Source organism: Balaenoptera physalus (genome assembly GCF_965194825.1).
Source record: "Balaenoptera physalus genome assembly, chromosome: 11".
NCBI lineage: Eukaryota > Metazoa > Chordata > Mammalia > Artiodactyla > Balaenopteridae > Balaenoptera > Balaenoptera physalus.
In genome coordinates this window covers 83,441,666-83,468,521 of record NC_138896.1, presented here as the reverse complement: position 1 = coordinate 83,468,521, position 26,856 = coordinate 83,441,666, and the positions used below count along the sequence as shown (strand labels likewise).

At 42.4% G+C, this 26,856-nt stretch overlaps 1 protein-coding gene across 6 annotated transcripts in view; it reads right to left on the bottom strand.

Annotated features, from left to right (window-relative positions):
* PTPRG (protein tyrosine phosphatase receptor type G) overlaps positions 1 to 26,856 on the bottom strand; it is a 725,147-nt gene that overhangs the window by 53,522 nt on the left and 644,769 nt on the right. For 4 of the 6 annotated variants that reach the window (XM_082412077.1, XM_082412078.1, XM_082412075.1 and 1 more), the window contains exons 14-15: positions 15,820 to 15,906; positions 4,573 to 4,664 (exon numbers count right to left, since the gene is read on the bottom strand). In XM_082412077.1, the coding sequence (XP_082268203.1) occupies positions 4,573 to 4,664; positions 15,820 to 15,906 (179 nt within the window). The remainder of the gene's footprint in view (positions 1 to 4,572; positions 4,665 to 15,819; positions 15,907 to 26,856) is intronic. The other 2 variants (XM_082412080.1, XM_082412079.1) reach the window with 1 other exon arrangement.

Here is a 26,856-nt window from a genome sequence, read left to right as displayed (position 1 = left end):
AAACCAGAACACCCTGAAGATTCTAAATTCCTAAATTACAGTTAGATTTAGTAAAACGGATAACTCAAAATTCCTCAAAAATTCCTATAGACTGCTGCCTCCAAGAGATGAGTATTGAAAGGTTAGCAAAAGGTTAGCAAAGGTTAGCAAAGCTTTCCTTAACGTTTCATTTATTTTATAATACTTTTTAAAAGTCAGTGTAACTCATTGACTTCACTTATGCTTTGGGATTTCAAGAGCAGAGCTGTTTATTTGTGAATTTAAACCTCAGCAGAATCATCCAAAAGTTGGTGATTTAGTGTCTAAATTTATTCAACATTCAACATGTTTGTGAGTTGCTCCTCAAAGCATTTAAATCACACAGACCTACTTTTGCATAGGGAATGGAGAATGGAGATATTGGTGGTGGGGTGGGGGAGGAGTCTTTTTCTTAGGAAAGAAGAGAATAAATGACTAGGAAACAAGGTAAGAGGAGAGATTTTTTTTTTGCTATGGAGGAAACTTCAACAGAAGAATGATGAAACTCTCTCATGGAGGATGAAAGAGAATTTAATGGAAAAGCAAGTGGTCAGTGCTAGTGAAAGAAGAAGAAAATGATAAAGAACAACAACTCAGAAAAATTTAAGAGAACAGTCACATGTATTTGAAAATGTCTTGATTTAATGAAGCAAAATCCAAATGAGGAGCCTGAAGTCTTGAGAGATCAGGACTGTCAGAGAAGCATGCCAAGAGGTGGCAGAGACATTTCTAAGCATCTGGACTTAGAAGTCACACAAAGATTCCGATGCTAGCTCCACCATTTGTCCACATAACCTCAGGGAAATTAAATGATGTCTCTGAGCCTCAGTTTCTTCATCTGTGAAATGGGGATACTGATTGCATCTCTTTCCCTAAGGTTGTAGTGAAAAATAAAGCACGTAGTTTTAATCAATAAATGCTCAATAAGTATTAGATGACGATGATGATGTTTTCTGAAAAAGGTTAAGTGTAAAATAAGTTCTAGGATCAGAGTATATTACACATTTTACAATGATGACCTAGGAACTCTTATTTTGCAACAGTTCAGTACCTGAGTTTTCAGTCTCATCCTGTTGCCCACATTTTAAATCTATATAATGGTTCAGTTTACTGGTCGTTGTCCGGAAATATCTTTTTAAAAAAATCAGTCACAGCAAATGAGGGGTTCAAATGATAAGTTGATACATTTAGGGCCCAGTAGTCTTTCTTATTAGGTTTTGAACAAAGATAAAATATAAGTGAGATCCGGTGGGCAGAATAAGTATTCCATATAAGCTCTATAAATGTCCTACTATTTTTAAGACACAAAAACAATTAGATAATTCTTAAGTTAAATCATTTAAAATGATCCCAAGGAGGTCTCCAAGAAAGAAAAATTGTGCTGAAACCTTTAATAGAGTGAAAAAAATGTGTGATTTCAAAAAAAAAAAAATCGTGTTTTCCTTATATTGATTTTTCCTATGCAAGACATAGTTGCAGTGTAATAACTGGAAGAAACCTTAAGAATAAATACAGTCATGGATTGTTAAAGTAAAATTACAAACTACTTTACAAATTTAACTATTAAATAGGACTATGTACTTTCGTTTAAGAAAAATAAGATTGTGATCAAGTTGAAATATTTTTAAAGAAGGGTCATGTAGGGTAACTTCTTCCCAGTTAAGGGTGAAATAAGTTTTCTGTCTACGCATGCCCCTAGTGAAGGCTATCGCTGTCTATAAAAACCTGAGAAAACAGTGAAAGAGCAGTCTCACTTTTGGTTTCGGCAGGTAAGTCCTTTCACGCCACACTGCATTACAGCATTTAAAGTAATTCATTTTCACAAACGTGTTACAACTCATCAAGGATGCACCTACTTATGCCAAGGGAGGCCCAACTGGATACAATGGATTTCTCAGTCAATGGAGAATCTGAAGACATTTTTCCTTCCATGTACTTCTACCACCAGTGAGTAAGAATCAGGAGAAACTCACATTGAAAGAAATGTCTTTGGGTTGTGAGTATTTAATAACTTGGTGATTAAACAGCCTGCTGGGAAATGAAGCAGAGAACATTCAAAAGCATTTCTGGTCCAAGACAGCTACTCAGAGGTGTGGCAAGGCAGGTACGATTGATGGCATTTTCTGAGGATTCCGGGGAACTGAAGTCCTCAAGTCCAAGCCCAAGAGCATGGCGAGGTCAGCTGCACCCAGTAGATGTGGATCAGTGTTTGGGACAGTCTTAACCTGGGGACCATGCAAATGTTTGCTCTCCACAGCTGCCGGGTTGAGCGATATCATGATTTGGGAAGGAAAGCTTCCACAGCTGACACTTCTGGCTTCCTTTAAGCTTTCTGAAGTGTTTTGACACAAACCATCTTATTTGATCTTTTTTTAAAAATTAATGAATTAATTAATTTTTGGCTGCGCTGGGTCTTCGTTGCTGTGTGAGGGCTTCTCATTGCGGTGGTTTCTCTTGTTGCGGAGCACGGGCTCTAGGCGGGTGGGCTTCAGCAGTTGTGGCACGCAGGCTCAGTAGTTGTGGCTCGCAGGCTCTAGAGCACAGGCTCAGTAGTTGTGGTGCATGGGCTTAGTTGCTCTGCCGCCTGTGGGATCTTCCCGGACCAGGGCTCGAACCCGTGTCCCCTGCATTGGCAGGCGGATTTTTAACCACTGTGCCACCAGGGAAGCCCCTTATTTGATCTTTAACACTGCGTCGTTTACAAGTAGGGCAGACATCCTGCTCACTTTGCAGATTCTGGAAACTAAGGCTCAGAGAGGTCAAGGCATTGACCAAAGGTTTCATGGCAGAGGCAGGGCAAGATCCTTGGTGTTCTGACTCCCCATCCAGGGGGAAAAGAAACTAAAAACTGAAAGACAGCCCAAGAAGTATCTCACCATTTAACCTTTTAAAATGGATTTCAATTGCCCAGCTACCCAACAGCTGTGTTTGTCAGCTGAATCAATTCAGAGGAGAGAGTCTCCCAGGCATTTTCCAGAGGGCAACAGATACTCTAGGTGATGCAAGAGGAAAATGATTATGCACAGCTGCTGCGCAAATCTGGTAGATTCAACAAAACTTATTCCCTGGGGATGGTGGGCTGATTCCTGTCTGCCACCTCTCAAAGGCAAGAGTGCAATCTCCTCCACCAACAATAAAGGTCAAGGGTCAGCAGAGAAGAATGAACGTAACACAAAACCTATCCCATCTGTATGGGAATCAATTCAGCGGCCACAAAATGATCCAGTAGGGTACTTACCCAGACACTTTTCTGCTATCGTTCTGTTTTCTGTGGGGCAAGCTTTAGTGAGAGAAGCTGACCAGAGTGGAGAGAACATGGCCAATTCCAGCAATATCTAATGACTTATCACATAGAGACATAATGGGCCAAGTCAGTCCCCAACCATAACTGCACCTAGAGAAGATAAGCAAACAACAGCAGCATTCCTTCTGGGTACTCAGAGAAGGACTGCACCTCTGAGCTTCACAGCTATGATCTTTTAAGAACCCTAAGGAAGATTTGCTGATATTTATCATTCATTCATTCATTCATTCAGAGAGTTTGAGAATGCCTACTACATGCCAGGTATTATTCTAGCACTAAGGAGACATCCACCTGCCTTTAGGAAGCTCTCATTGTAGTTGGGGGGACCATAAACAAACAAGTAAAATATATGGTATATTAGATGATGAAGAAAACCATCCTGGAGAATGAGGCAGACAAGTGGGCTGTGCGGGTATATGGGCGGTGGCACTTAATAAAAGTAGTGCCTCTGCTTACAAAAGAATAATGTCAAGAGGATGAATGTATAAGATATCTAAAGATAGGTATTTACAAGTACAAAATGCAAGCCAGAGGAAGAGAGTTCAATCCTGGCAAAATGGAAGGGGACACGAAATAAAAATAGTGGGAGACATCTTCAAACCCCTCATGCCATCTATCCCAGCAAACCCGCTGCTGAACTTCTAACGTCTACGGCATTTGTTAGGAATTACTAGTGTCCTCCACCAATCCCTATCCCTAGCAGTGACTGAGTGTTTCCTGTTTGTACCAAGGACACATGAAACAGACACCAGATCAAGAACATCTCCCTAGATCTCCACACAAACAGCCTAAGAACCAAAACTTCCAGCACTAAGGTAATCAATATTTTCAGAGTAAGGAATCTTAGTAGAAATCTTAAAAAAAAAAACACAAAAGACCCCAGTATTTCAAATTGTGATTTTTTTTAAAAAAAGCAAGCACAAATTACCTATCAGAACGAAATTTAGTCCAAGTAGGTTGCAAATACGTTAAGTACGTTTCCCCCTTTTTTCTACTGTTTCTTCCCTTCCCTCTTGTGAATCTACACTATATGAACTCATAGTTATTTGTTCCCCTGAAAGATGATTTCATTACATGGCAGATATGTAAAGGAGTATAGATTTCATTAAATTACCCTTAGTTAAGGCTCTCGTAGACTGGGCAAGTTTGAAAAGGTTATAAAAATAATATTTTGTCATGGCTGTCACATAACACTGAGAACAAAAGAGAAAAACATAGCCCACTGGAAATAGGAGTCGTGTCTTACTTACCCGGAATAGGAATGATAGGAATACTTTCATTGGGGACCACCCGAGGTGAACTGCTATCTTCCACATAGAAATGAGCTGTCTGAAAACATTTTCTGTACAGGAAACAGAAAAACATGCAAACAGTGAGAGAAGAGAAATACACTTTGTCTGAGTTCACCATCTTTCAATTCTTCTTTCAGATTCTCCCAGCTTTAAATTTCACCCAGCACTGAGTGCAGACCCATGGGAAAGTAACAAGATACAAGAAGGACAATATCCAGCCAATTGGAAGAACCCCAAATAGCTGAAGAATATCCATTTTTTGTTATACCATACCCATCCTCAGAGTTAAAAGGGAAAAAACTTAGTAATGAACCACTCAGAAACATGAAAAGTTGGCACGGACTGTGTAAACCTGCTGTACAAACTGCTAGTCTTAGCCCACAATATTCCCAAATTCAACCTGTTCCAGAGGAAGAATTTGCTATTCTAAACCCCTAGCGCCAAGTTCAAAGCACACCTCAAACCCTCCCAAACGTAGTCATCAAACAGCCCAAGCACACAATAGCAGCACATTGTTAGCGCTCAGCGAAGGCCCTCGGAGCCCCAGACAGCTCTTGAAGGGGGTCAGAGGGCTTCCAGGGGGCAGGCACTCAAAATCCCAGGCCCTGGCCAGACAGCATGGGAAACAAGGAGCCGAAGGCTTCAAGTGTCAGCTGCTTGTTGGGGCTTCTGTTTTGTTTTTACCTGGACTTGAGACAAAGCAGGGAGCAAACACTGGTCATCACAGGACGGGCAGTGAAAAGAAAAGCCATCGGCAGCTCACTCAGCCTCTGCCTATTGCTGCCGGCCGGCAGGCCCTCGGCTTTCCTGCAGCCACGTCACTGCTCATTGCGGCCCTAATGAGCTGCCGGAAGCACAGGCTGAATATTTAATGAGGCTGCTCAGCGTGAATGGCTATTGTGACCAGAGAAGGGTCCCTGTTCGTCTGGCAGAGGGGCTTCACAATAGCTGGCCCCACTGCTGGGCCTTTGAGCCAAGCAGGCGGCAACCTTCTGGTGCTCCGTGTCCCTGGGACCCATTCCACTCCTCCGGCATCTCTCACCAGGCCCCATTTACACCCACTGCAGCTTTGCTTTTTCGGGGGGTGTATTCCCACCACTGGAATTAAGTCAACTTTTCTTCGGAACTGTCATTGCTCATCGAATCAGAAGTACCCGGGGATGATTCTGTTGGGTGTACCTTGTTGCTATGAAGCCAAAGAAAAGGGGGTTGGGGGGGTGGATCAGAAAAATCATGGAACCCTAGAGAGCACAGGAGATCCTGGTGGAAGTGAGGAGGCCTCCAGGTCCTACGGATTACTCCCCCTCAGCTTTACACGGAGCGATCAGAACCACCACAATCAGAAACGATCGCGTGTCACAGTGTGAAGTGTTTTCCTTTAAGCAGTGCCTATTTTCGGATGGAAAGCGGCTCTACCCAACTGTACACCCGGGCATGGCTCTAGAAGCGGTCTGGATAGCTGCTCCCTACCATCAGGGGATCCTGAACATAAATCACTCCCACTCTGGGCACATCCCACGGGACTGCTCTCGCAGTGCTCTGAACAATGATTTTTTTCTATGAATTGCCTGGCATTTGTAGTATAAATAATAGAACATGTTTTCATCACTCACTGTCTAGCTGCCTCTACCTAAATTTGGAAGGAACAGTCAGCCTGACTTACGCTACATGGACATGCAACGTACAAGGTATTTTAGGGCTGTGGTAGTAACGGAATCTTCTACTGAATGTGAAATGACGCAAATCCATGTGAAGAAAACCCATGATTTTGGTGTTTGAGGTAATAGCTTCTTTCTGTTTCTAAGCTCGTCAGCAAGTTTTCTCTTCTTGGATTCTTCCCCCTATGCCCCTGCCCCCCAATTTGCACAGATTTCCAGAATATAACAGTAGAGTTAAAACACATAGGATACGGACTTCACAAACTAGCTAGAACCCTAGCCACCCAGCGTCATAGCTAAGGAAAATCTACTTTTGTTAAGATACTGGACCACTGAAGTATTTAGTGCTATATGACGCTGAAACAAATGGCACGCAGTTTACCGGCTCGGACTTTAACTAAGTGAAGAAGGAAAAAAGCGCAAAAAAAGACACCCCACAACAACAACAACAAAGAAATAACTATTCGAAGACCACAATTACTCTACCTGTTAAATTTCTAAGATATAAAGCATTAGTAAAAAGAAACAGTACCGGCCAAGTGACTGTTAACGTCAAGTGACTTGGAAAGGATAAATGACATGGTAGGTTCTTTTTCTGGCAGAAGACAGGCAGACAGTTCACCCAGACTCTCAGTTCCATGTAAGGCGAGAGGCTCCACATTCTCTTTGAAAAAAGCCGTGTGTACCGAAGCACATCACATGCTAGTGCCCCATGTGCAGCTGTTTATAATGGATTCTCCCTGGAGCAAAAGGACTCTGTGATTGCCAGAGAGGAGCACAGCACTGGGATGAAAGTCAGAAACCCGGAGACACAGCTCCCTGCGTCTGCACCTCGATGCAGGTCACGTGGGCTTTCCTCCCACCCACGGACTCGGGTGGGCACCCAACTACAGAACTTGGGGGCAAATGTCTTCCCGTAGAATAAAGGTTTCAGTGAACCCACTGAACAGTTATTCAGCACCCACTACACAGAAAGGATGCATATAACGCATTCTTATGGCTGGAAGCCTTAAAAACACCTCCTTAAGCCTGGCTAAACATTTGAGTAATTTAGAAAGGACTGTGTGCGTACGTAATTCACAATCTCTGCAGAAAAATTAGGAAATAAATACAAATGAACAAAAAGAAAAAACAATCAATTAAAGTTACCCTCATCCTTCTCTTAGTAATCTTCACTATTAATATTTTGGGGTATATCCTTCCATACTTTTCCCCACTTATTGACTGTTCCTTGATCATTGACAGTGAGGGGCTGGGAGCAGAACATAAACCAGACAGCCGAGGTCCCCGCCCTCACGGCAGTTTATATTCTCTTGGGGAAATCAACAACAAACAAGCAAACAAATAATTTCAAATAGTCAAGAGCTATGAAGAAAATAAAACAGGATGAGGTGGTGATAACTGATGCGGGGAGGTGAAGGCAGGGACCTCACCAGGAGGCGGCATCAGAGCTGAGAGCTGACTGAGGAGGACCAGTCGCGGGAGGGTATAGGGGAAGACCATTCTGGGCAGATCCAGGAGCTGGTTAAAAGAGCCTTGGAACAGAGTAAGCTCATTCACTGCAGGAACTGAAAGGAAGCCAGACTTAAGAGCAGGGAAAGAAGTGGACCAGAGAGGTGGGCAAGAGCCAGGTCATGCCAGGTCGAAGGCCACAAGCTTCACTGGCATCTGTGAGCGATGGAAAGCCAACGGAGGGCTTTAATCCACAGACTGGAACGGTCTGACTCATCTCCTTTGAAGCGCTCACTTCGGCTGCTATGTGATGAACAGAGTACAGAGCAGCAAGAACGGAGCAAGGAGATCCATCAGGGGCTACTGATGTAATCTCACCCAAACACAGACAGGCAGATCGAGATGAGGTCATATTATACGTATCTCCTTGATAACAAATATGAACTGACATCTCACATCAATGACTCGTTCCACTTCATGAATGCACTACATTGTTAGATATTTAACTTATTATTTCTTGAATAACTATTGACTGGGGGTCTACTTTGGGCGAGGGACTGACTACGGTGCTCAGCTGTGGTCACCTTTTCACTACCAGTGACCACACGGGGATGAACACTCTGTGGGTACAAATTCTACACTGTGAGTTTAAAATCTAAGAAAAGGGGCTGGTTCAGAGTCGTTATCACATGACATTTTATTTAACTTGCTCATCTCAGAGAAATCTCATGAGAGCGTTTGTTTTTTTTTTTTACCTTCAGCAGTATACAGGAATAAAAATGTAAAGGCAGTGATTTTGGAGAAGAGGAAAAGAAAATGGAAGTTTTAATGCCTCTTAATGTCTCAACTGTGATGTGTTCGAAGAGGTAGTCTTGTCTCTAATTCTGAGCTCAGGAAAATGGAGATAAAATTTCTGAAAATGCCCGAGTGTGTCACCGAGCATGCAATTTCAAAGTTCTATCTAGGTCCAATTCACTTTTAAATAACTGACTCTAATACCCCTCATTGAATGAAAAAGATTCTAGGATCATCAAGAGCCATTTTCTAAAATTATTTCTTCACAGTGAGCATTTGTTTATGCCAGTACCTTAAAAAGGGAAAACAATAAAGTAGATTATGTTTAGAATAAAAAAATACATTTTCAAGTTTCACTACAAATTACAGTCTGATGGGTTCCCACCATAAATTCTGTTTTCACCGCTTGCCGCCTTCTTTCTTTCTTTCCTTTTTCTCTGCCCACCCCTACCCCTATATATATGCTTTAAGGAACTGAGAACAGATCTTTCTTTTTTTTCATTGACGCTGACTGGCTTAGTAATGATCCAAATTAGTTATCTTTTACTTTGCCTCATCTACCTTTGAGCATGTATTTTCCTGACACTCTGAATTTCCCAATTTAGGAATTTAAGTCCACCTTAGTTTTAGAGGGTCCTGAAGTCAGTCAGCGCCCCCCACCAACCCATGCACGCACACACGCGCACCCCACTGAAGTTTCAATCACGCACTGGTTATCACCCAGTGGCACGTATCTCTTTGGTTTGGGCAGCTTTTAAAATGGAGAAAAACGGTTCCCGAGAGTCTCCAGCACTCTAGGAAAGCCCTAACAAAATAAAACAATCTTAAATGGCAGGCACCTTAAAAATGCCCAGAGAAGACTCTAGATTTTAAAGGGTCCCCTATGAGATAGGAAACAGTATTAAGAATTCAAGGATGGGGATGTCCCTGGTGGTCCAGTGGTTAAGACTCTGCGCTCCCAATGCAGGGGGATGGGTTTGATCCCTGGTCAGGGAACTAAGATCCCTCATGCCTCACGGCGCAGCCAAAAAAAAAAAAGTTTAAAAAAATAGAATTCAAGGACGTTAACATACTCAAACACAGAAAGAAAAACTGTATTGCATATACTTGAATAAAAACATGAAAGGTCTTCTGCTTTGTTTCTGTTATGACATAAGTTTCTCAGAAATAGGATGGAATTCTCCAAGTTGGAGCCAAGTGTTCTCCCACTGTATGGAACGAAAGTCTCAGAGCACAGAAGAAACTCAGATTTCTCAAACGAAAGTTTTTCCTCCTAAAGCCACCTTTTAAGCCACCTTTGTGGCTTTATGGCTCTACTTGTCTGCCAGCAAAATAAATTTTAGTTTCTATAAAGGAATTGAAGTTGTCGATACTAACTTTACTATCAAGCAGTTCATGATGTTCTGATGTCCTGAATTCCAGGCGTCCTGCCACTTGAACAAATTTGAAAACCACCGAGTTAGATGGCTTTCTAAACTCCCCTCCCCGGCCCATGAAGCAAGTACCACGATAGAGTGCCATCACACGTTCACTGAACGCTCCCAGGTAGATGCAAGAAAAAGACATCCCAGTTTGCAGGAGATACTTTTCCTCCGTTCAACTTGAGGGGAATCTGGGCCAGAACGAAAATGAAATGGGAGATGTGAGTCTCTGGGTCCCACTTCTCCTATGCCTCTCACAGACTAAGCATCTCTCACCTTGAATGAGAGTCTACCATTTAACGGTATGCATGTTTCATATGACACAGCCCCGGCACACAAGCCAAATAAATGCTTCTGGTTCTTGACCAAAGATGGTCAACTATGTGTATCTCACAGGAAGTTCTAAGTAGCAAAATGGAAACAAGCTTTCTATATTACTCTCCATTCCTTCATCCCTTTTTAGAAAACCAACATGGGCTCATAGTTTAAGATTTCTAAGAAAGGCCTGACTAGAAGTGAAGAGGATAATGTACTATATCCTCTCCAGCAGTTGATCAGAAGTAGATCCTGGCTAGCAGCTCCCTGGTCTCAAGACCACACCCCACTACCTGTGCTCCAGACCCACCCAGAGTCTGAAGGCCTTGTGGCAGGAATGGGCACGTACGCATCAGCCTGGCTTCTGAAAACCCACAGACACTTAAAGCCTACAGTCATGAACAAGGGGTCTCGGACTGAAATTTCTAAAAATAACTTTTCATTCTTTCAAATAAGGCATATATTTTGAAGAGAGACTTTTTCAAAAATCAAAAATTCTACTCTTGAGAAAGCACAGCCCATGTCAAAGTACATCTTCTAGTCAGGATGCAGTAGATACCAACTGAGATCAGTAAAAGCCATCAATGCCAATTCCCAGAGCTCCCCACCGAAACACACATGCTGCCAGCACAGGACAGGCTGGTGTGTTTAATTGGCTCTTTTGACGAATGAAATACACACACACACACACACACACACCCAGCTACTCTGGCAGTGCTTTATAACTTAATAAATAGACTCAAGTTACAGAGGCTTCCTATTCAAACAAAATGCAGCAAACTACAAAGATAAGCAGGAACCCTCCAGACTCTCCCTTCCTTGCCTCTCATTTCTTTCCAGGAATCTGACACATCTTAAGGCAGAACACCCAGTGAGAGCAAACTTCTGCAGAAAGGCTTTCCTTTCTGCTGCTCCTGTTTTCCCAGGTACCTGCTTAGATAACCTCTGATGTGTCCTAACAATTTTCTTACTTAGACCTCTTTCTGCCCCTCGAACAGGAAGCTGGGAATAATTTAGGTGACCGATGCTTTTCAAAAGCTAAGTGCCGACCTCCAGTCTAGGAAGACTGAATATTGGAAATGTGTGGAATTCCACTCCGTACGGCTCCTCCGAACGCAGAAATCCAGACCCGCTTACAGGAGAGGGGGTTTCTGAGGTCTCTAGAAGTCTGGGTCAAAATGGGCATCCCTTTGGCAAGCTTGAGATGTCACTCTGTTGTCATCCAGGGTCCTCGGCTTGTACTAACACTGCCCTTAGCATCAGTATGACTGACGGGGCCGGGGCGAGAGCAGGATCACAACGCGATTTCTAGACTCCTGTGAAAAACCCGGGATTACAAAATAACCAAACATTGATATACAGGGATTAGGAGCCAAGTCACTGTCTTCAAATTGAGCTCAATGGTTTTATAATCACATCGGAGTGACAAGGAGTTCGTCAGTGGCGTGCAGCTCAAAATGCTAATTGCGGGCTAGAACGGGCCATTGGCTGAGCTGCTGTTGAATATTAATTAAGTAATCGTAACTGATTTGTATACTGCCCTCATCTAAATTTACGGCGGCACGCCCGCTAATAATCCCGTTCATTCTCACGCTGTCGAGTACAGAAATCACGTTAGTATTTACTTTTGTAAATGGAGCTGTTGTAGTAAACCGTGTATGAATAAGAGCCACTTATAAATAGAAAGTGGGAACACGTTCGCATGCCTTCCGGGAAGATGACTGAGGGCTGTGTTAAAAAGACATGGATTGATATATTAGGGCAAAATGTTTCAAGAAATGGAAGTGACAAAGACAACAAGAGAAGGAAAAGTCTGTGGGCGTTGATGGGCTTTTCCTCAAAGAGGAGGGTCTGCTAGAAATAATGCGGGGGTCCCGCTTGGAAAAGAGCCCAGTGTAAGTTCTGAGCTGAGGGGTTTCACATTGCAACCACTCACTTGCGGTTAAGTTTCCTTCACTTCACGTTAAATGACTCTGTTTGTAAAACTCAGTTTATACTTGGAGTATCTTTTCAGGAGGGGATCTTCTAGAAAAAAGAACTGAGGGCTGTGTTTCTCATTTGCATATTCTCCAAACTGTCAGAGAGACACGGGATCTGACAAATACCAGTGTCCTTGTGGGGATAACCCAATGGCATAATTCACATCAGGGCTATCTTGGAAATCCTGGGACAGATGGTTGTCATAACCTGGATCAATGGGGCTTGTCAGGTGTGAGGAGGAGATGATGGGAGGAAGGGAAGAGAAAAGCGAACAAAATTATGTTGAAGCTGAGTGGCGGGGGGTGTGACACAGCAAAGAGGTATTAAATGAGGAGAAAATGTTTTGAAATATTTTGGATCTCACATGGGTAGGAGGGATGTGCCGTTCAAGTCTCGTTACAGCTGGAAGTGACAAAAATCTGACTTCTGCAGTGAGAATTTTACTGGAGGATACAAACTGCCTGCAATTAACATCTTAGGAAGGTGGGAGAAAATTAACAAATTATATCTACATCAGTGGTCTCAAGGCAACATACCTCCTGGCTAGATATTAAGTTTGCCAAGAAACCCTTGCAGACACCATGAAGTACTGGTAACGCTTTCCAGGAGATAACAGAGGAAAAGGTCACTTCATAAACCACATTTTGATAAGACTGAGAACCTGAACAGGGCAGTTTGTATGTTCCAGCTGGTTTTAAGGAAACGAGCTCTGAACAGTCCTTGCCAACACTCCCAACTGTTACCCAGAAAGAAGGCTTTGAAGTCATCTCCCGTTTAGTTAGGACCCTGGCCTGGAATGTTCTCCATTTCTGGACTGAGGCTTCAGGAACTCTTCACCTTATCTTGCCGCTGTTTTAGAGCCCTGACACAATTCCCCACTGCCTGGGAGGGTTAACGGGGACAGAATGGTCCAACTTATTTTGGGCAGGAGCCAGGACAAGGAGATTCACATTTTACTTATTGCACACATGATTCAGTATCTGTATCATAAAATGGTCTGGTAAAAACCTTTGGCAACTACTTATTTCATTAACATACTGACTGAACTAAGTCAGTCAGGCTTTTGCTGTTAAGAGTCTTATTTTAAGGATCTAGTGAGGTATTACGTGCTTCTTCACTAAACAGCCCCAGATTGCAGTACTTTTTAAATACCTGGGACCACCTGGGGGAAAAAAAAAGTTGATTCAGACATCACACTATCAACCAGGTTAAATTCCAAATGATTTAAGAATTTCACATCAAAATTTGAAGCCATAAAAGTACCTTAAAAAAAGTAATCTCAGAATGGGGAAAGATTTTCTAATGATGACTCAAAACTCAGAAACCCAAGAAGAGTGAGGTTAGACAAAGGGGCCAAGAGGAGCAGGGCCCCCTGTCCCCTGGAAGGCTGTTTATAGAGCAGCAGAGGACGCAACTGGGTCAGGGGGCTCCACCAAAGCTCCTGGGGACAGAGTAGGGGGAGGGGAGGGGAAAGTGGGCTGGCTGGAGGTCTTCAGGACACAGAACCCTCAGGAGGAGTGAGGAATGGCAGGCTCTGGAGGGGGAGAGTATGGCAGGGTAGCCAGCAGAAGGAAGAGCGGAGACTTGAGAACAGGTCTTTACCAGGCCCATATCTTCACCATGGAGTAGTCAGCACAGCACGTGGGGCAGTGAGGAGAAGCGGCGCCGCTAAGCACTCAGACCACAGGGGAGGCAGTCCCCACTCGGCCACCTGAGCAGGGTGGCCCCGACAAGTAACTTCTCAGAGCCCCGGTTCCCTCATCTTCTAATGGGCTAATACATTTCACGCACTGAGCATTTTACACCTATTACCTCATTTACTCTTCACAGCCCCACGACAAGGAACGATCACTAGACCCATTTTCTAGATGAGTCAGTTGAGGCTCAGAGGGCTTCGGGAAGTGACTCAAGGTCACAGAGCCAGGAAGAGGTAGAGCTGCAGTGAGAGCTCACAACTCCCTGAGCCAAGGTCTGTCTTAGTTGCTATTCTATAAAAAAAAGTAAAGTCAAAGACATGATTCACAAGTAGGTGAATTCTATAAATACTTGTAGTTTCCCAAGATAGTTCTCAACTTCTAGACCTACATAAAACTGTGCTTCCCCCAAGCTTCTGGCACTCAGAAGTACAGAAGATACCAGAGGGACTGAAGTGCTTTATAACAAAACATAGCCTCTCAGGATCTGAAATATATCTCTAACGAGCACACTCCCACATTTGGGGCCAAGTACAAAAATTAGACTTAGTAACAGTCTAACAGTCCACTTGGCTATGGCATCATTTCTGGAAAGGACTTAGAAATTGGAAGAGCATTTATCTTTGTGCCATCCACGAGGTAATGCTGGCTTTTAAAAGTGTTACAGTCAAAACCACATTATATTTATAATGAACTGGGCATAAAAGTTAGGCATTTAATTGATGTTCAAGGTCTCCCTCTTAAGATTAGATCTTTGAATCGAAAACTTGTACAGAGGGGTTTCTCTTTCAGTTTTTACCCTGGAGTGTTGAAAATGTGATTCAAAATTGAAGACTTCAATAAGTAAAAAGAGATCATAGAAAGAATAATTACATTACCAGAGTCAGCAGTTACTGCCTTTCTTAAAAGGCCAAAATTGCACCGTTGACCTTAAAAGAAGATGGATCATAGAATTTCTCATTCATCTTCCATAATTCTTATACTATACCGTCTTAGGATAGGTATACGTCTCATAGGTATCCCTGATTATAGTGGGTGGATATCTACAATTTCATCTAATAATCGGATTTACCCACAACCAATGGAGACAAATAATTCCATGTAAAAATTCTAATGTAAATTCAATAAATTGGTTCATTGAAAGTAATAAAGGACTACTCACAACAAAATATTAATTAGTGAATTATCCTAATTGGCCATTTAATATTAAAGTATTAATTACCATATTAAGCAGAGTTTGCCTAGATAAGCCTTACAGAAGTATTATCAAGGGCTCATGTGTGGTGATTAAAATGACATAATCCCAACTTCTAAAGGTTTATTATAAATCTTTCCAGGATAATAATTTTTTCAAGTATTCAAGCTATCTAGAACTTTATTTTTTTAAATTTTAGCCTTCTTATGGAAAATCACATGATGTAACCCCATTTACTTTCTTCTTCCCTTCCTAGTTGTCTTCTTTAACTCTTCTATAAATTTAGGTTTCTACAAGATATTTTTCACTTATAAGGCTAAATGCATGCATAAACTGTTTTTTTAAAGCTCTCAAACATGCAAACATCTGAAATTTCAGAAAGAAAATGGATGCAACAGACATATAGACACATAAACACAGAACACACCCCCATCCTAGAAACAAAAAACATCCCCCCAAATGGCAAAATCAAGCAAAGCAAGCACACACAGGACATAAATTTAGTTGCTACCAGCTACCTGCAAGCTGCATTGGTATCTGCAGGTCATACTTTTGGGAGCTGGGGTAGAACAGGTGAGTTTCAGCACCGTGCTGTCTAGAGGGCTTTAATCCCCATGGCAACAGAACAAAAATCCAGCAAGCCAGTCCCGGCCAAAGAGACACCCCCCCCCACCTTAAGCTTGACTGCCCCTCACCTGCTCCCCTTCTCTCCTCTCTCCCCAGAAGAAGGCACTTCATGGAAACGTCTGGGAAAGCCCTTGGACTTTATTTTGTTACACCCTCTAAATGGACAAAAAACAAAAGAGAACAGGTGTAGCAGACAATACTTTCAAATGGCCACCAAGAGTTCCACCGATTCCCCCCTCCCACCTATCACAGACAAACCCCACCATCAGGCCTCACTGGGGGCACGTTCCATAGGGAAAGGTTACACACAATGATATCTGGGCTTGTTAAGGTCTTTTAGGCTGAGGTAAGAAATGGGAAAAGGGAACTTTGCTCTTAAAAAACCGTCTTTAGGTATTAGAAACCTCTATCACCTCTGGTGTTAATGGAAGGTAAAGATATCACCAACCTTGGCTGTGTGAACACAGCCTGAAGGGGGCTAGTGCGCCACAGCTAGCTGGGAGGGAGTCAGGGAAAAAGTCTGGAGCTGCCAAAGAGGCAAGAGACCATTGTTTTGGGGTGCGTGAGGAGAAGGGATTCAGAGCACCACCTAAATGAGCTCCAGAGATGGGCGCGAGCCATGGCTATCAGCGCAGACACCAGAGACGGGCATGAGATGCTAAGGCTGCTGCTGCCGCCACCAAGAAGCCTGTGTGCGAGCACAGGTCACTCACCACACTGCCCCTCCCAGGAGCCTGTGCAGCCCGCCACTGCCAGGGTCCCGTGATCCAGGGACAATCTTCCCGGGAGAACGCACGGCGCCTCAGGCTGGTGCAACGTCACACCGGCCTCTGACGCCACAGTCTCACCCCGCCTCTGTACTCCTCCCTTCCCCCGGCCTGAGTGAGCCAGAGCCCCCAAATCAGCTGCTCCTTTAACCCCGTCCTGTCTGAGCGAAGAACAGACACCCTCAGGCGACCTACACGCAGAGGCGGGCCCAAATCCAAAGCTGAACCCCAGGAGCTCTGTGAACAAAGAAGAGAAATGGAAATTTCTCCCAGCAGCCTCAGAAGCAGCAGATTAAATCTCCACAATCAACTTGATGTACCCTGCATCTGTGGAATACCTGAATAGACAACGAATCATCCCAAATTGAGGAGGTGGACTTTGTGTGATTTTCTCTGTATAGTTTTGCTTTTACCATTTGTCCTAAGGTTCTGTCTTTTTTTTTTTTTTTTTTTTTAAGTATAGTTTTTTAGCACTTGTTATCACTGGTGGATTTGTTTTTTGGTTTGGTTGCTCTCTTCTTTCTTTTTTATTACTTTAAAATTTTTTCTTTATTTTTAATAAATTTTTATTTTAATAACTTTATTTTATTTTTCTCTTTCTTTCTTTCTTTTTTTCTCCCTTTTCTTCTGAGCCATGTGGCTGACAGGGTCTTGGTGCTCCGGCCGGGTGTCAGGCCTGTGCCTCTGAGGTGGGAGAGCTGAGTTCAGGACATTGGTCCACCAGAGACATCCTGGATCCATGTAATATTAAACAGCAAAAGCTCTTCCAGAGATCTCCATCTCAATGCTAAGACCCAGCTCCACTCAACGACCAGCAAGCTACAGTGCTGGACACCCTACGCAAAACAACTAGCAAGACAGGAACACAACCCCAGCCATTAGCAGAGGGGCTGCCTAAAATCGTAATAAGGTCACAGACACCCCAAAACACACCACCGGACGTGGTCCTGCCCGCCACAAAGACAAGATCCGGCCTCATCCACCAGAACACAGGCACCAGTTCCCTCCACCAGGAAGCCTACACAACCCACTGAACCAACCTTAGCCACTGGGGGCAGACACCAAAAACAACGGGAACGACAAACCTGCATCCTGTGAAAAGGAGACCCCAAACACACTAAGTTAAGCAAAATGAGAAGACATAGAAACAGCAGATGAAGGAACAAGGTAAAAACCCACCAGACCAAACAAATGAAGAGGAAATAGGCAGTCTACCTGAAAAAGAATTCAGAGTAATGATAGTAAAGGTGATCCAAAATCTTGGAAATAGAATGGAGAAAATACAAGAAACGTTTAACAAGGACGTAGAAGAACTAGAGAGCAAACAAACAATGATGAACACCACAATAAATGAAATTAAAAGTTCTCTGGAAGGGATCAATAGCAGAATAACTGAGGCAGAAGAACAGATAAGTGACCTGGAAGATAAAATAGTGCAAATTACTACCACAGAGCAGAATAAAGAAAAAAGAATGAAAAGAATTGAGGACAGTCTCAGAGACCTCTGGGACAACATTAAACGCACCAACATTCAAATTATAGGGGTCCCAGAAGAAGAAGAGAAAAAGAAAGGGACTGAGAAAATATTTGAAGGGATTATTGTTGAAAACTTCCCTAACATGGGAAAGGAAATAGCCACCCAAGTCCAGGAAGCACAGAGAGTCCCATACAGGATAAATCCAAGGAGAAATGTGCCAAGACACATATTAATCAAACTATCAAAAATTAAACACAAAGAAAAAATATTAAAAGCAGCAAGGGAAAAACAACAAATAACATACAAGGGAATCCCCATAAGGTTAACAGCTGATCTTTCAGCAGAAACTCTGCAAGCCAGAAGGGAGTGGCAGGACATATTTAAAGTGATGAAAGGGAAAAACCTACAACCAAGACTACTCTACCCAGCAAGGATCTCATTCAGATTCGATACAGTAATTAAAACCTTTACAGACAAGCAAAAGCTAAGAGAATTCACCACCACCAAACCAGCTTTATAACAAATGCTAAAGGAACCTCTCTAGGCAGGAAACACAAGAGAAGGAAAAGACCTACAATAACAAACCCCAAACAATTAAGAAAATGGTAATAGGAACATACATATCGATAACTACCTTAAATGTAAATGGATTAAATGCTCCAACCAAAAGACAAAGACTGGCTGAATGGATACAAAAACAAGACCCATATATATGCTGTCTACAAGAGACCCACTTCAGACCTAGGGACACATACAGACTGAAAGTGAGGGGATGGAAAAAGGTATTCCACGCAAATGGAAATCAAGGGAAAGTTGGAGTAACAATTCTCATATCAGACAAAATAAGACTTTAAAATAAAGACTATTACAAGAGACAAAGAGGACACTACATAATGATCAAGAGATCAATCCAAGAAGAAGATATAACAATTGTAAATATTTATGCACCCAACACTGGAGCACCTCAATACATAAGGCAAATGCTAACAGCAATAAAAGGGGAAATCAACAGTAACACAATCATACTAGGGGACTTTAACACCCCACTTTCACCAATGGACAGATCCAAAATGAAAATAAATAAGGAAACACAAGCTTTAAATGATACATTAAACAAGATGGACTTAACTGATATTTATAGGACATTCCATCCAAAAACAACAGAATACACTTTCTTCTCAAGTGTGCACAGAACATTCTCCAGGATAGATCATATCTTGGGTCACAAATCAAGCCTTGGTAAATTTAAGAAAATTGAAATCATATCAAGTATCTTTTCTGACCACACGCTATGAGACTAGATATCAATTACAGGAAAAAAATCTGTAAAAAATACAGACACATAGAGGCTAAACAATACACTACTAAATAACCAAGAGATCACTGAAGAAATCAAAGAGGAAATCAAAAAATACCTAGAAACAAATGAAAATGAAAACACGACGACCCAAAACCTATGGGATGCAGCAAAAGCAGTTCTAAGAGGGAAGTTTATAGCAATATAATCCTACCTCAAGAAACAAGAAACATCTCAAATAAACAAGCTAACCTTACACCTAAAGCAATTCGAGAAAGAAGAAAAAAAAAAACCCAAAGTTAGTAAAAGGAAAGAAATCATAAAGATCAGATCAGAAATAAATGAAAAAGAAATGAAGGAAATGATAGCAAAGGTCAATAAAACTACAAGCTGGTTCTTTGAGAAGATAAACAAAATTGATAAACCATTAGCCAGACTCATCAAGAAAAAAAGGGAGAAGACTCAAATCAACAGAATTAGAAATGAAAAAGGAGAAGTAACAACTGACACTGCAGAAATACAAAGGATCATGAGAGATTACTACAAGCAACTCTATGCCAATAAAATGGACAGCCTGGAAGAAATGGACAGATTCTTAGAAAATCACAACCTTCCAAGACTGAACCAGGAAGAAATAGAAAGTATAAACAGACCAATCACAAGCACTGAAATTGAGACTGTGATTAAAAATCTTCCAACAAACAAAAGCCCAGGACCAGATGGCTTCACAGGCGAATTCTATCAAACATTTAGAGAAGACCTAACACCTATCCTTCTCAAACTCTTCCAAAGTATAGCAGAGGGAGGAACACTCCCAAACTCATTCTACGAGGCCACCATCACCCTGATACCAAAACCAGACAAAGATGTCACAAGGAAAGAAAACTACAGGCCAATATCACTGATGAACAAAGATGCAAAAATCCTCAACAAAATACTAGCAAACAGAATCCAACAGCACATTAAAAGGATCATACACCATGATCAAGTGGGGTTTATCCCAGGAATGCAAGGATTCTTCAATATACGCAAATCAATCAATGTGATACACCATATTAACAAATTGAAGGAGAAAAACCATATGATCATCTCAATAGATGCAGAAAAAGCTTTCGACAAAATTCAACACCGATTTATGATAAAAACCCTCCAGAAAGTAGGCATAGAGGGAACTTACCTCAACATAATGAAGGCCATATATGACAAACCCACAGCCAACATCGTTCTCAATGGTGAAAAACTAAATCATTTCCTCTAAGATCAGGAACAAGACAAGGTTGTCCACTCTCCTCACTATTATTCAACATAGTTTTGGAAGTTTTAGCCACAGCAATCAGAGAAGAAAAAGAAATAAAAGCTTTCCAAATCAGAAAAGAAGAAGTAAATCTGTCACTGTTTGCAGATGACATGATACTATACATACGGAATCCTAAACATGCTATCAGAAAACTACTAGAGCTAATCAATGAATCTGGTAAAGTAGCAGGATACAAAATTAATGCACAGAAATCTCTTGCATTCCTATACACTAATGATGAAAAATCTGAAAGAGAAATTAAGGAAACACTCCCATTTACCACTGCAACAAAAAGAATAAAATACCTAGGAATAAACCTACCTAAGGAGACAAAAGACCTGTATGCAGAAAACTATAAGACACTGATGAAAGACATTAAAGATGATACCAACAGATGGAGAGATATACCATGTTCTTGGATTGGAAGAATCAATATTGTGAAAATGAGTATACTACCCAAAGCAATCTACAGATTCAATGCAATCCCTATCAAACAACCAATGGCATTTTTCACAGAACTAGAACAAAAAATTGCACAATTTGTATGGAAACACAAAAGACCCTGAATAGCCAAAGCAATCTTGAGAAAGAACAACGGAGCTGGAGGAATCAGGCTCCTGGACTTCAGACTATACTACAAAGCTACAGTAATCAAGACAGTATGGTACTGGCACAAAAACAGTAATATAGATCAATGGAACAGGATAGAAAGCCCAGAGATAAACCCACGCACATATGGTCACCTTATTTTTGATAGGGAGACAAGAGTATACAATGGAGAAAAGACAGTCTCTGCAATAAGTGGTGCTGGGTAAACTGGACAGCTACATGTAAAAGAAGAAATTAGAACACTCCCTAACACCATACACAAAAATAACCTCAAAATGGAATAAAGACCTAAATGTAAGGCCAGACACTATAAAACTCTTAAAGGAAAACATAGGCAGAACACTCTATGACATAAATCACAGCAATATCCTTTTTGACCCACCTCCTAGAGAAATGGAAATAAAAACAAAAATAAACAAATGGGACCTAATGAAACTTAAAAGCTTTTGCACAGCAAACGAAACCATAAACAAGACGAAAAGACAACCCTCAGAATGGGAGAAAATATTTGCAAATTAAGCAACTGACAATGGGATTAATCTCTAAAATTTACAAGCAGCTCATGCAGCTCCATATCAAAAAAACAAACAACCCAGCCCAAAAATGGGCAGAAGACCTACGTAGACATTTCTCCAAAGAAGATATACAGATTGCCAACAAACACATGAAAGGATGCTCAACATCACTAATCATCAGAGAAATGCAAATCAGAACTACAATGAGGTGTCACCTCACACTGGTCAGAATGGCCATCATCAAAAATCTACAAACAATAAATGCTGGAGAGGGTGTGGAGAAAAGGGAACCCTCTTGCACTGTTGGTGGGAATGTAAATTGATACAGCCACTATGGAGAACAGTATGGAGGTTCCTTAAAAAACTAAAAATAGAACTACCATACGACCCAGCAATCCCACTACTGGGCATATACCCTGAGAAAACATAATTCAAAAAGAGTCATGTACCACAATGTTCACTGCAGCTCTATTTACAATAGCCAGGACATGGAAGCAACCTAAGTGTCCATCAACAGATGAATGGATAAAGAAGATGTGGCACATACATACAATGGAATATTACTCAGCCATAAAAAGAAACGAAATTGAGTTATTTGTAGTGAGTGGATGGACCTAGAGTCTGCCATACAGAGTGAAGTAAGTCAGAAATAGAAAAACGGGCTTCCCTGGTGGCGCAGTGGTTGAGAATCTGCCTGCCAATGCAGGGGACACGGGTTCGAGCCCTGGTCTGGGAAGATCCCACATGCCACGGAGCGGCTGGGCCCGTGAGCCACAACTACTGAGCCTGCGCGTCTGGAGCCTGTGCTCCGCAACAAGAGAGGCCGCGATAGTGAGAGGTCCGCGCACCACGATGAAGAGTGGCTCCCACTTGCCACAACTAGAGAAAGCCCTCGCACAGAAACGAAGACCCAACACAGCCAAAAATAAAAATAAATAAATAAATAAAATGGTGTTATTAAAAAAAAAAAAAAAAGGGAAACTCCCAACTGAGTATTAAAAAAAAAAAAAAGAAATAGAAAAACAAATACCGTATGCTAACACATATATATGGAATCTAAAAAAAAAAAAGGTCTGAAGAACCTAGGGGCAGGACAGGAATAAAGACACAGACGTAGAGAATGGACTTGAGGACACGGGGAGGGAGAAGGGTAAGCTGGGATGAAGTGAGAGAGTGGCATGGACATATATACACTACCAAATGTAAAACAGATAGCTAGTGGGAAGCAGCCACATAGCAGAGGGAGATCAGCTCGGTGCTCTATGACCACCTAGAGGGGTGGGATATGGAGGGTGGGAGGGAGACACAAGAGGGAGGAGATATGGGGATATATGTATATGTATAGCTGATTCACTTTGTTATCCAGCAGAAACTAACACACCATTGTAAAGCAATTATACTCCAATAAAGATGTTAAAAAAATTTTAAAAAGATATCACCAACCCAATAATGACCTCTGGTCCTTCCACTTTTGACGAGCTCCCCTGGCAAACAGGATGGCTTAAAATACCATTGGAATAAATAGAACTTGGGAGGAATCTATTTGGTACCGTTTGAACGTCCCTTCTGCCACAAATTTCTCTGAATTCAGTGCTGTTAGACCAATGCGGGCTTTTGCCTTTTCCCCATGCATTCCTCTCATCTCTGGACAAACACTTTCCTGATTCACAATACAGATGGTGGAATAGTACGAGGGCTCCTCAGATAAGGCGGAGGTAGCAGTTGGCAAGTTATTACCAAATATAAAGTCCGATATTTCGTTTCCCCTTAAAACTTAAATGACCAGAGAATCGGAGACTGGGCTCTAGCATTTGAAAGATGCACTTTTTTCACACTGGAAAATGTTCATTTAATTATATTTAATCCCCAAACCACCTGGGCTATAGCATTTCACACTGAAAGGATTCCTATTCTTTCCAAACTCCATTGATAGAACAGTAAAGACTTAACTCCGATATAGGAAGGTTCTCTTTTTTAGAAGTTCTAATGAATCCCATGCAGAACTCTGAATTCAGGTTATGTGATTTCAAAGAACATTTGTTAACTTCTGATTTACTTGGTGGTTTTCTACTTCTAGGAATAGACATCCTCTAATTCTCAACTATTAGGTTTTTCTTCTCCCTTAATACAAGCTTTCATTTATTTTGTTAATTATTAGACTCCAAGTTGGGTAAAAGTGCTTGGCGCAGAAACCAAATTAGGGAGGAGTCAAAACTTGGGAAAATGATTAAAAAGTGTCGGGGTGAGGAAGGGAAGGGGAGGGTGCTGTAATTCAGAACTTCTTGTCTCCCTCTGTTGAGTACATTCTGCAACTACAACAACTGTCCTCGAAACCTCACGCACATACTCAGTGCGGCTACCAACATTAATCCGAGGAAATCACGAGTGTGTGGAGTGTTTTTGCAAATTTTCATAAGAACTTGAAATTTGCAGCTTCCTAAAATATTTAGACTTCCTCTCACCCCTTAGCCCTACTCTGAATTCTGCCAGACTCACTCTTTCGGGAATTTTGGAGCGGAGCCGGCTATCTCCGCAGTTTCTCCTCACACACAATCACAGGCGCTTCAAACTACCACCCTGTAAACTGACAACACTCCGCTGAGAAGCAAATGCCATAAAACTAACATCCTGAATAATCGAGGGGGCTACCTGAGCAACCCGACAGGACAGACCTGATCCGCCCTGGGAGAGAGGACACTTAGTTCAGAGAAATCCAAAGAAAGGTGTTGGTTATGTAGCAGAGACTGAACATTATAAGGAGTTTCCCTTTTCCTGAAAAGCTAGCTTGGTTGAAAAATGTATCCATTCACTTCTTAACAGAGTGGGTCCTGTCTTTTGAGTATCATAGTGTTTAAACAGCAACCTTTAGTGGTGAATCTCTCCCTGCTTTTGTCTAAATGACTACGTGTTCCCTGGTTCTAAGAGCTTCAACTGGCATCTCAGGGCCAACTCGACAGCAGGGGGCCGGTTACTATAACAACGGACGGTTCTCGTGAATTCTGAAAGGGCCCTGAGTAGCCATTTGGGAAACAGTTATTGAGCAAAAGTTGCCTAGGATCGCCCACGTGACCCAGATCTCCCTGCACAGAGCTGCCCAGAGAAAGAAAAAAATAGCTGCCCATCTTCAGGAACAGCTGGGGTCTCTAGAGGCTCCCTACCCCCATGCTTTTAGCATCTCAGAGCAAGACACCACCATGTCATCAGAAACTCAACCCTCCGAGGCAAGCACGTTTTGGCATGAAATGTGCATTCTTCTCCCCACTGGCTCCACACGTTGTCAGGCTTTGACGAGCTGGATTCTAACAGTTATTCCTAATGATTAAAAAAAAAAACTTCTTGAACTATACCTACAGGTACAGGTTCCCCAGAGAGATGAGTGACATGGGCAGTTTACCAGTTTATAAAAGAAAGAATGATGCCCAGAATACAGGTGGCCCCGTGAGTGGTTTGTTTACAGAAAAGATAAAGGTGATCACACAAAGCCACCAAAAAGTACGACCTGGAAGCTTGGCTTTTTCTAGACTTGAATTGCATGTAAACCCATCTTTTGATTCTCATGCCCTCCCTCACAAGAGATACAGTAAAGCAGCTTGGTCTGACCCAATGCCTCTGTACGTGCCCCACATTCCCTCAGAAAGAATCTGAGCCTGCCCACAAAAGTGGACTTTATTTTGCAATGAAGAATGCACATTTAAGTGGAGGGCAGAGATGGGCAGACTGGCGAGCAGGGGACCACAGTTGGATCCGTGCAGCCTACTAGTGCCATGAGGGGATGTGAGAACAGTGATGTCGACCTCCCTGTTTATCACGAGAACCCAGACAGCTGGGGTTTTAAGCAAAATCTTCCTATTTTCAAAATAATTCAGATTCTTAAAAACGAGATGTCAGGACTTCCCTAGCAGTCCAGTGGTTAAGATTCCACGCTTCCACTACAGGGGGCACGGGTTCGATCCCTGGTAGGGGAACTAAGATCCTGTGTGCTGCATGGCACAGCCAAAACAGGAAGGAAGGAAGGAAGGGAGGGAGGGAGGGAGGGAGGAAGGACATGTTTAAAAAAAACCAAAAAAACAAGAAGTCAGCTACATAAAACAGATCTGGAGGCCAGTTTTTTTTTTTTTTTTTAAGTGGGATGAATATCAGGAGTCCCACTTTTTTTCTTTTCTTTTTTTTAATTAATTAATTTATTTATGGCTGTGTTGGGTCTTCGTTTCTGTGCGAGGGCTTTCTCTAGTTGTGGCAAGCGGGGGCCACTCTTCATCGCGGTGCGCGGGCCTCTCACTGTCGCAGCCTCTCTTGTTGCGGAGCACAGGCTCCAGAAGCGCAGGCTCAGTAGTTGTGGCTCACGGGCCCAGTTGCTCCGCGGCATGTGGGATCTTCCCAGACCAGGGCTCGAACCCGTGTCCCCTGCATTAGCAGGCAGATTCTCAACCACTGCACCACCAGGGAAGCCCTGGAGGCCAGTTTTTGACCTCTATTTGGGATAAACTTTGTCTACCTGCTCATCTCCTCCGTTAACCTACACGCTCCTTGAGACAGGAATTCCGTCTCCTCGCAGCATCTCCAGTGCCCGACACACACTAGATCCTTGAGAAATGTCTTTGAATGAACAAATACACAAGCCAGCTGTAAAGGGTCTTAGGTCAACAAAACAAAACAAAGCCCTAGGTGTGAATATAGCTGACTCTTGAACAACATGGGGGTTACGGTGTCGACCTTTGCACAGTCGAAAATCTGCATATAATGTAGTTGGCCCTCCATATCCACAGTTCCCCCACATCTGTGATTCCATGGATTCCACCAAACACAGATCGTATAGTACTGTAGTGCTGACTACTGAAAAAAATCCGAGTATAAGTCAACCCCTGAAGTTCAAAGATGCGTTGTTCAAAGGTCAACTGTACTTCCCAAACATACTAGCTTGTGATCCTGGGCAAGTCCATTCCCCTTCTGGACACTGTCTTCTCCCTTGGAAGAAGGTGATGCAGTCCCCGCCACCTTGGCCACCACCCATGGCTGCTATGAGGATTAAGTCATGCCATGTTTGCTTCATGTTAATTCACCATTATTGACTGTTGTGATTGACAATGTTTCCCCCTTGCTATCTGTCCACAGTCACGTGCATGGGAGGGATCACTGCTATTAC